Source organism: Chrysochloris asiatica, unplaced genomic scaffold, assembly GCF_000296735.1.
Source record: "Chrysochloris asiatica unplaced genomic scaffold, ChrAsi1.0 scaffold00345, whole genome shotgun sequence".
NCBI classification, from domain to species: domain Eukaryota; kingdom Metazoa; phylum Chordata; class Mammalia; order Afrosoricida; family Chrysochloridae; genus Chrysochloris; species Chrysochloris asiatica.
Genome location: NW_006408863.1, coordinates 2,106,057 through 2,115,888, shown reverse-complemented (window position 1 = coordinate 2,115,888; position 9,832 = coordinate 2,106,057). Strand labels below are relative to the sequence as shown.

At 50.4% G+C, this 9,832-nt stretch overlaps 1 protein-coding gene across 1 annotated transcript in view; it reads right to left on the bottom strand.

Moving 5' to 3' along the window:
- The window catches only part of CTDP1 (CTD (carboxy-terminal domain, RNA polymerase II, polypeptide A) phosphatase, subunit 1), a 68,669-nt gene that overhangs the window by 28,569 nt on the left and 30,268 nt on the right, over nt 1–9,832 (bottom strand). Inside the window, exons 9-15 of the mRNA XM_006875896.1 lie at nt 5,117–5,279; nt 2,205–2,236; nt 1,682–1,929; nt 1,399–1,562; nt 1,163–1,242; nt 1,061–1,113; nt 760–838 (exon numbers count right to left, since the gene is read on the bottom strand). Of these exons, the coding sequence (XP_006875958.1) occupies nt 760–838; nt 1,061–1,113; nt 1,163–1,242; nt 1,399–1,562; nt 1,682–1,929; nt 2,205–2,236; nt 5,117–5,279 (819 nt within the window). The remainder of the gene's footprint in view (nt 1–759; nt 839–1,060; nt 1,114–1,162; nt 1,243–1,398; nt 1,563–1,681; nt 1,930–2,204; nt 2,237–5,116; nt 5,280–9,832) is intronic.

Sequence of the window (9,832 nt, the reverse complement as noted above, 5' to 3'; positions counted from 1 at the left end):
CAGACAGCGCTCCGTTTACGTCACGACAGCCACGGTGTGTTTCTTACAGACAGCGCTCCGTTCGGTCTTTCTGGTATTTTTCCCTTTGTGCTTGCTCCTCTTCGCTGGCCCCTGCGGTGTTGGTTGACTATTACTGGGCTCTATTATTGGTGACCTTGCTCCATAGGTCAGTGGTTGCTCTGAGATGAGACCATCGATCTCTCTTTCAACCCCTAAATTCTTCCCTTCCACAGTTTACCACTTCAAATAAAATGTAGACCCTTCACCACCATACAGGTCCCTCTGCCAAGCTCTGTCACCAGCTGCCCATCAGTGGAGGCTGGCCTGGCTGCTCCTCACTCCACAGTTGGTGGTCTGAACCCGCCCCGTGGTTCTGCAGGACAAAGACCTGCTGTGCGCTGTGTGTCATCAAGTCGCCTCTGACTCACGGCAACCCTGCATGGGGTTTCTGAGGAGCAGCTGGTGGGTTTGAACCATCAACCTTGAGTTTAGCAGCCTAGTGCTTACCCTACAGGACCATACCTGGGGACGGTCTATAAAACCCTTCTCTATCACATGGGACTGCCTAAGTCTGAATCAATTCAAAGGCCCAAACACCAACAATGTGGAGAAGGTTAAAGGAAGAGACTGAAAATCAACTTCCACAAGTGAGCCAATAGAAACTGTGTGGCCGGGGTGACGTAACAACAGCTAGTGAAGGGATCGGCTACAATCCTGACCGCCATCCTCCTCAGACTTGCACACCAACCACAACACCACCGAACACATGGAAAGAACACATCAGAGCCCAGGCGTCTCAGTAACAAGAATCCTAGTCGGAGCCTGTAGGGCACCTGGTCTGCAGAGAAGAGGCCACACTGCATGGCTGAGCTACGGCAGCAGCATCCCGTGAAGCAAGAGTGTGCACTACGAACAGCTGCATTTCCCACGCAGCAGCCCATCAGTCGGGAGGGTGCATCACTGTTCACAGGCCACACACACAGGTGGCAAGCAGCAAGGGAGATGCTTGTCTTTCATGGGGTAGGTGCCTGTGCTAATACGGGGTGGTGGGCACGCCTACGCCGATACTGGGCGCTGGTACAGAGCTTGTCCCCCGTGGTGGACGTGTCCACACTAACGTGGAAGGCACAGGTCAGAAACCCCTGGTCAGTGTAGCACTTACTGAGGTGTGGGATTGTACTGCACTCCACATCGCTCATCAGAGAGTTCAAGCTTCTCATGCCGAAATGCTCTGCCCTCCAACTGTGACAGAAGCCAAGTAAGCACCCCAAAGTCTGCACAGGACTCAGTGTAACCAACTTCTACATCAAGTACGCCAACTCTACCTATGCAGGGCTCTGAACAGTCAAGGGCTTCATGGGTTCCAGCGTTAACTTCTACATCAAGTACACTCCTCACCATCTGTGTGAGGGCTCCATGGGTTTCTACGTTAACTTGGACACTGAGTACACCCCCTATCTGTGCAGGACTCGATACAGCTGAGGGTGTGAAGGATTCCCATGTCTCTTCCAGCTGTACAGAAAGGCGTGAAGGACTACCATGGCTACCATAAGTATCGCATACTGTAACATGAGAAATCAGACTATCACATGTTTAAGGGTAAAGCAACATAGAATAACATGCTTATCTGTACCACTAATCCTACAATGCAATTTCAAAGCTCTCCTTGGCTCCAGCTTACTCTCGGAGGACAGCAGGTCCAGTGTCCATGTGGGTGGACCAGGTAGCCCTGTAAACAGCTCCCTCTGAGATCCCACCACAGGATTGCTCTTGTCCATATACTGCCCAATGTTCGGACCCTCTCTACGGAGTCCTGTGTCCGGAGCCCCTGGAGCCTTAGCACGGCAGCGTCGACAGAACTGGCCCAAGACCCAAGGGAGCTGAGGACCGTTCCCCAGCCGGCAGCCAAAGGGACTGGGTCCAGGAGAGCTGTGGCACAAAGCAGGGTCCCTGCATTCAACTGTCCAGCTTCCTGTCAACGATGGCTGTCAGTGATACCAGATACAGCACCCAGAAAACTCACCATGTCTGTGTTACCAAACAGGGCACCCAGAATGGTCACCACCTAGATGTCACTAGACACGGCACGCAGCTGGATGCTGGGTCACATAAGCTAAGGGACCGTGGTGAGCAGGTGCCTGCTCTAGCCTTCACCATGAGAAGGTGGCACCTTTCAGGGTAACTGGGCTGTGCCCTGCACCCACCGAGGCTCTGGAGCTGTGGGTGCAGCCTCTGTCTGTGGGTCACAGCAAGTGGCGTGAGCACTCACGGAGGACATACCACTGCACTCACTGGTTCAAGCCTTCCTCTTACACCATGCCTCTAGAGCCTCATCACCCGTGGTGGGCACAGAGCACACTAACCAGCCTCCCAGGGTGTCTCTAGAAGCCTGGAGCCACAATCACCCCCACACGCACCTCTCTGGATGCTTCAAGGCAGAAGCAGCATTGTCACTCTTGGGGTGTGGTGGGCACCCATCCCCGGCCCCAAACTCTGTCTTCTCATGGCCACTTACCAGACACCAGTCTAGTACTCACCGGGCACTTGGCACAAACATCTCTCCCTCAACAACTCTTGCTCCTCAAGAGCCAAATCAAAGCCTCCCTCTAAATGCTCCTCACTGCATTCCCAAGAATGGAAATGGTTCTTTATAGCCCCAAGCCCCAAGCCCACACATGCATGGTGAGCTATTTGTCTGCAGGATCTAAGGCGCCAAAAGCCAACTTTCTGAAAAGAAGGAATTTGATTTCAGTGAATGAAGCTGCCGTAGGCATCAGCGACTATTAACGTGCAGAGGTTACAATTCTCAGCAGTCTGGGCTGCCTGATCCTCCATGATGGAATACAGCCTTCCAGGACGCGAGCAGCCAATCAGCTGCAAAGGGAATCTTTTCTGAGGTGTAGACTGCCTCCAGGGTATATAGGGATGTCTAGGCAGAGCTTGTGCCCTCTTAACCCTGCACTCTCCTCTTCAATGGTCCTCCTCTGGATACTGGCCTGCTGCCTGACCTGCAGATTTTGGGTTCTCCTGCCCTCAAACTCTTGTGAGTCAACAGAGGTCTGCAGTCGCCCAACTCACGGATTTGGGATTTGCCAGCTCCCGCAAGGGCAGGAGCCATTTCCTAAAAGTAAACTATAAATCGGAAGCGATTCCACAGCACACCACCACTACCACCAAAAGTCTACTTACATATGTACAAAGGGGCTTGAAAAAGTGTTTGAAAAATGGAATGGACAGATAATGGAATTTTCCCAAGAACTTTCTGAAGCCTCCTCGTATCCATATAGGGAGCCTGGTGGCGCCATACAATATAAGCAGTGGACTGCTAATCACAAGGTCTGCAGTTCGAGCCTGCTAGCTACTCGCTCACAGATTCACAGCCTATGTAGACCCTATGTAAGGTCTGTGTGAGTCAGGACCGACTCGATGGCACTCAACAACATGCTACATTCTCTGTTTCATTGGTTTTGCTCTTCTAGTGAACAGAAGTAAGACAGCACCACAGACATTCATTCATAGGAAGACTTCAATCTCTACCTAACGCCGAGCGAACAAGAACCATGGCTGTAGTAATTCCTAGCAAACTGATTGCACAAAGGCACAGGACAGTGTGGACCTCTCCTCAGTGGAAGTAGCCCATCATCCTTCACATACAACCTGCTGTCCCCGATGTAGGAGTTGAGGGAAATTATCCCAGAGAAAACATCTTCATGAAAGAAAGACAGACAGCAGGTGCACTGAATAAGTCTTCCAAAAAAGCAGAGAAATGGCAAACAGAGTTATTCAGAAAAATTGAAAAAAGCGTGTGTTCCCAACAAGTCATGGTACCTGCTGAGATTCTATATGGAACACATCCTTCTGTATTTTCAGTTGTTGACAGTAAACGAAAATACTCATGCTCGCTCCCTCTAAACGCTCCTCACTGCATTCCCAAGAATGGAAAAGGTTCTTTATAGCCCCAAGCCCTCAGTGCACACATGCATGGTGAGCTCTTTGTCTGCAGGATCTAAGGCGCCAAAAGCGAAGGCGGCATTTGTGGGAGCCAGCATCTCGCAGGACTAGTATACACCCAACAGCCACCCATCATGGGCATGTTTTCTGGGAATGGTCCTTCTGAAGGCTGTGACCAGTGTTCACATCACAGATCCACACTGTGGATGTGTTCTTCTAGAATGGTCCCTCTGAAAGACGTCACCCTCCAGTGTACACTACACAGACACATGCTGGGGGTCTTCCGAAGACGACACTAGCGTACAAACGACAGCTGTACATTGTGAGTGTGTTCTTTTCCAACAGTCCCTCTGAAGGGTGTCATTAGGCACACCACAGCCGCATGCCATGGGTACATTTCTGCAAAGCCTTTTGGAAACATCCGCCACAAAATAAAAATCTGCACAAACCATCTACTAAGTAAGAAAGATGCCAAAAGGTATGAAACTGCCCACAAAAGGACTTAGTGTAAGTATGAACATCTGGTTGTGTCTTGTTGTCAAAGGTGAAACCAGGTCATCGAGAACAACATTTCCTTAGAAGACTGTTTTCTTTTCCTTTAAGGAAAATCCCCACTGTTTAGGCTCCAATTCAAAATGGATTTGGACTCCTCTGTTAGCATCATTCTCACGGATCAGATTTGGAAACACACACAAACCCGCCATGCTGCCTGAATCCATCCAGTGGTGCAGTAACAAGGTGCCACCATAAACTGCCGCCACGGTTTCTGACTTTACAACAACTGAACCCATGGTTCTCTGCTCCAGCACCCGACATCTGGGCTGATCACTGTTTGCTGTGGGGGAACCTGTGCATTGTAGGATGTGTAGTGGCCTCCCTGGCCTCCCCCCAAATCACTGCCAATGCCACCTCCCCCAACCCGCTGCAACAACCAAGAAGGTCTCCAGACACTACCCAGCATCCTTGGGGTGGGAAGGGGCTGAGAACTGCCAAAGTCATGACAAAACCTGAGTTTTATATTAAAGCATATACATGTACCGCTCTTGGCCACACACCATTTAAAACCAAAATGGATCTCTATTACAAGACGCGCTCCAGGACAAACAAAGGTGTGCCCTGCCCACGTGTGGTGCCCTGGGTCCCTGCGCAGGACCGGTTGGCTCACCTCTTTGTCCATACTCTCTAAATCCTCCTTACAAAGAGTATACAGTGGCATTGTCTCTGACATACTGGGCTGCCGTTTTCTTCTAGAAGGGCCAGGCCGCTCTTCATCTGGATTAGCAGGCAACTCTTCACCAAACATCTGTTGCTGAGGTGGCTGAACAACTCTGAAATGAATTTTATAGGGTCCCACATGAGGAAATCGGTTTGCATGGCACCTTTCAGCACTGAATCAGACCCTGACGCTTGGGCAGGTAAACAAACGCAGACATTCACACAGCTTTTGGCTTCCTCAATAGTACCTGTCATACTTCATTTAATCACAGTCTCGGCTAGTGGAGGTAGCGAGGGCAGCCATGCCCAGGTGCACACTGTGGGAGGCTGTCACCTACCTTCTTCTAGCAACAAAAGTCAACAAGGCCAGGTGGTCAGACTGTACCTGCCGGCTCCACTAGAGCCAGGACATGGGTCCTGTGGAAGGATGTGACAGGCAACTTCTCAGAAACTGGTAGGGAGCGCTTACTGATCCCTGAGATGGGGCCAAGGCAACCCAAGAGTAAGAAAAGAATCCTTTATAACCTACCAACAACAGCAATAAGAAACAGGAGCTACGGTATTTGCTCAAGTGCAGAAACATTTGTTCACAAAGGACAGAAATACACTTAAAAGCAGAGAGCAGATGTATTACAGCTAACCTCAAAAGAATGAGCTGATAGTTTTAAGCAAAAATGAAATGCCAGAGCATTTCACATCACATGTGATGTCCCCCACAACAGCTGGTAAGCAGGACACTGACCTTCCACGTGCAGGAGCGGCTGACCCCAGGGGAGGGGGGCATGACAGAGACCCCCTTGCTCTGAGCAAACCGGTGGAAAGTTCATGCGGCCGCCATGCGAGACGGCTGCTGGGGGTCGGCATGCCTACGTGTCACTCCCACTAGGTGAGCCGCTAGCAGGAGGGGCCCAATTGGCTTGCACACTCCTACCAGGCACTGTGAGGCACAGAGAAGGCAAGGCAACGCTACTGCTGATTAAGACATGCTATTTCTGCGTTAACAGGTAGTGGCTTCTACTCATACTTTAATATAAAACAAACATTTAAACATAACGTGTCTCATGCAGACATAATTGCCCTTTTTCAAGAGTAGAATGGAGTCTAGGGGTGAGAGCCACTTTTATAGATAGCATCACTCTAACCACGGCGCCCCAAAATAAAATCAAGAGCCTGACGAACTAAAAAGACACCTACTCCTCATTTATTGGTATGGTTACATCCAAAAGACCAGGTTGTCATGTGAAAACGGACATTCCGTGAAAATGGAAGATGACCACATGCTCTCATCCCCTCCCCTGCACCACGGCCTGTCATGTGCCACTGTCTTTAGGACCTCCTCTTCCCACATTCCCAGGGTCCCTCCTTCATCCACTCTCATTTCAGAATGAGTGGCCCGAGCTTAGTCCCATGATGACCCCAACATGCCCTTGGAGGCTTCATCGGGAGCAGAGAGCTCCCTGCACACTGGGTGCCTGTCTGCTCCTCCTCACTAGCGACCTGTAGCTTTGATGAGAGGCCCTGTTCTCCTCAGTAACGCCATGAGAAAGGACACTCCAGAGCTTCCTCCCAGGACCTGACTATCTTACCAGGCCTCTGCCCTTGACCTGAAATTCTGGCTACTGCCGGCCACTCACCCACTATCCCTGCCCTGGCCTGTCCGCACGAAGCATAAGAGGCTGTACATGAGCACATCCGGGCCCCTCAGGGTTGGGAGCTGGGAGCAGACCCTGGGGTCCCACCTCCTCTCTAGCTGCCCCACACCAACACTGCAGACAGGTAGGCCGTAGAGCTCTGTTAGGGGGCGTGGGGGGAAGGGCATGCACTCTAGGACTCTGAACTAGAACCCGCCCCCCCTTCAAGCTATGGCCCAAAATGCCAGAAAACAGACACAGCCCGACATGGGGGGGTGGGGGGGTGGGGGTGGGGCGCTGGTGTGGAACCACGCTCAGGCGGGCATGCAGATTTCAATAAGAACAGGCATAATCCGGAAGCCAGGCGTGTGGCGCTTAGGACAAACATTGGACTGTTAACTGAGGTGGGCAGTCCATGGAAACCTACACAGGGTCACTACGAGTCAGTACCAACTCCACAGCCCCCAACAACAACATGGCACAATCCACTTTCTGGCTGTGACCATGCAATCACTTGATACGATGAAACCAACGCCAGTTTTCAGAGAAAATCCACAAAAGTGGGAACCTCTTCCCAGTTAACAGACATTGTCTCAAGTGAGAGCCCCATCCGCTATATGGCCCATCACCCCAGCAAATGCCCACTAGAGCTTGGACCAGCGTACCCCTCTGTTGTCCCTGCCCTTTCTCACAGTCCTGGCCGATCGCTCGTTTGACCTCCTAGGATCCGTACACCTTCCAATAACTGGGGATGGGCAGTAACCCCATCTCCACAGCTGTGTAGCACACACAGAGTCCTCCTTACCAACTTAAATGGTCCTGTTGTTAAGTGCCGTGGAATCGGTTCCGACTCATAGCGACCCTGTACAGGGTTTCTGAAGCTGTAAATCTTTATGGGAGCAGAGAGTCTCATCTTTTTCCCGCGTAACAGCTGGTAGTTTCGAACTGCTGACCTTGAGGTTCACAGCCCGATTTGTAACCACATTGTTATTAGCCCAGTGGTATCTGTGGCAATTAAAAAATGAACGTGACTTTTTTCTTTTTGCTATGTATATGAAACTGAGCCCTGGTGGTGTTGCGGGATAAGCACTGGACTGTAAACTGCTAGGCTGCCAGTTCCAATCTACCAGCTACTCTGCAGGAAAGAAGGACGCACCAGTCTGCTCCTACAAAGATTTACAGTCAGAACCGACTCGATGGATGCGGCTTGGTTTTGTGTATGTTAAATCAAGAGATACGATAGTTTTTTTAATGCCGTACTGTCTTTTGCAAAATCAAGGTTTAGTTTTCAAGAGGGATTACAAACTCACTGTAGCAACTCATGGAGTTCAGAACATTAGGGCCAACCGATGACCATGGTGAGCCCCGCCCTCCTGAGCAGGCAGCCTTTCTGCACTGTCTGCCCACAGAGCTTCTGGTCAGGGTCATGGTATGTGCTGCCAGTCAGCCACACCGCCCAGGTGTCCTCCAGTCTGGGACTGACAGCCCCCACCCTGGACAACTAGCCACATGCCAGCTCTTCCTACACGTCTCTCCTTCCATCTGGGAGCATTTCATTCAGCTTGAGGACTTCCCAGTAACGGCACTTGCTTCAAGGGTCAATGACCACACATTTGCTGAGGTTTTGTCTAAAAAGTTATGAATCTTCTCGTCATTTTGTAAGCTTTTTTCAGGTATAGAATTTTAGGTTAGTAGGTTGTTTTTTTTTGCATTTGTCTCTCCACTGTCCTTACTTACAATCTATTGGAAAATTTGCCCACCAGACTTACTAGGGTCCCACTGAAGGGATGCATTGGTGGTGGTGGGTTAGGGTGCTTTTGAGATTTTCCTTTGTCTTTTAAAAAGCTTTAAGGATAATGAGTTTGTGTCTATTTTTCCAGTTTATCTAGCTTCTGTTCACTGAACTCCGTCATCTGTGGGTTTCTTCCTTAACCTTTAACCTTTGCCCAGCCTCCACTTCCTGAGAGTCTGATGAGCGGGTGCTGGACCCAGGCCATACCCCGCGGGCCTCCTGTGCTCTGCTTTGCTGTCAGCTCTGACACCGTCTACTGACCCGTCTTCTTCTAGGGAGTTTTAGATGGTATTTCTCAATTTTAGAATGTCCACTAGACTACTTTCTTCAGATTGCAGTTCTGCGGTGCAATCTCTACTATTTCAAACCCCATTTTACTCATCCTTCGTACTTTCTTCAACATAGTTCAACTCTAGGAAGGCCGTATTGGTCTGTTCCTGGGCAGCCTCATAATTTCTGAGTGGACTGATAACTGGACATTGTCAATGGAATACTGTGAAGGTTCCAAAAGTTGGGTGTGCTTTTTCTGGGCACATGAAGTAGCAAGAGCTGATTTTAGTCCCAATGACTCTGGACTGTGGCTTTGTCAGGGTAATCGATTTCAGCGCTGCCTGACTCCTGGGACGGGGCCCTTCAGAGACCTCAACTAAGGGTTAGGGTGCCTGTCAACAGCTTGCAGCCTAGCTGTGTCTTCTACACTGGATGGCTCTTAGGCCTTCTGGCTGCTCTTTTCTGCTGAGCTCTTCGACTCTTCCCCAGTTCATGCTCGGCTTACGAAGGGACTACGTAGGCTGGTGAATTGGGCCCCTTGTCTGGGACTTTGCCTTCACATTGCAGCCCACCTCCTCAGCTTGGCCTCTCTTCCCCCCTACCACAGCTTCAGCCCTTTGGTCCTTACTGACTGCTCTCCAATGTCTTCATGTGGTTGTTCAGTGGGTTCTGTCCCCTAGCTTTGATAGCTGTTTTCAACACAGGGTTAATCCAATAAAAGCTACTCCCATCTTGGTTAAAGAATCTTATACAGAGTCACAAGAGGCAGGACACACAGATACAGAATCACACAGACAGGACACACGGACACAGCATCACACAGACAGGATACACGGACACAGCATCACACGACAGGATACACGGACACAGCATCACACAGACAGGACACACGGACACAGCATCACACAGACAGGACACACGGACACAGCGTCACACAGACACAGTGCCACACAGACAGGACACACGGACACAG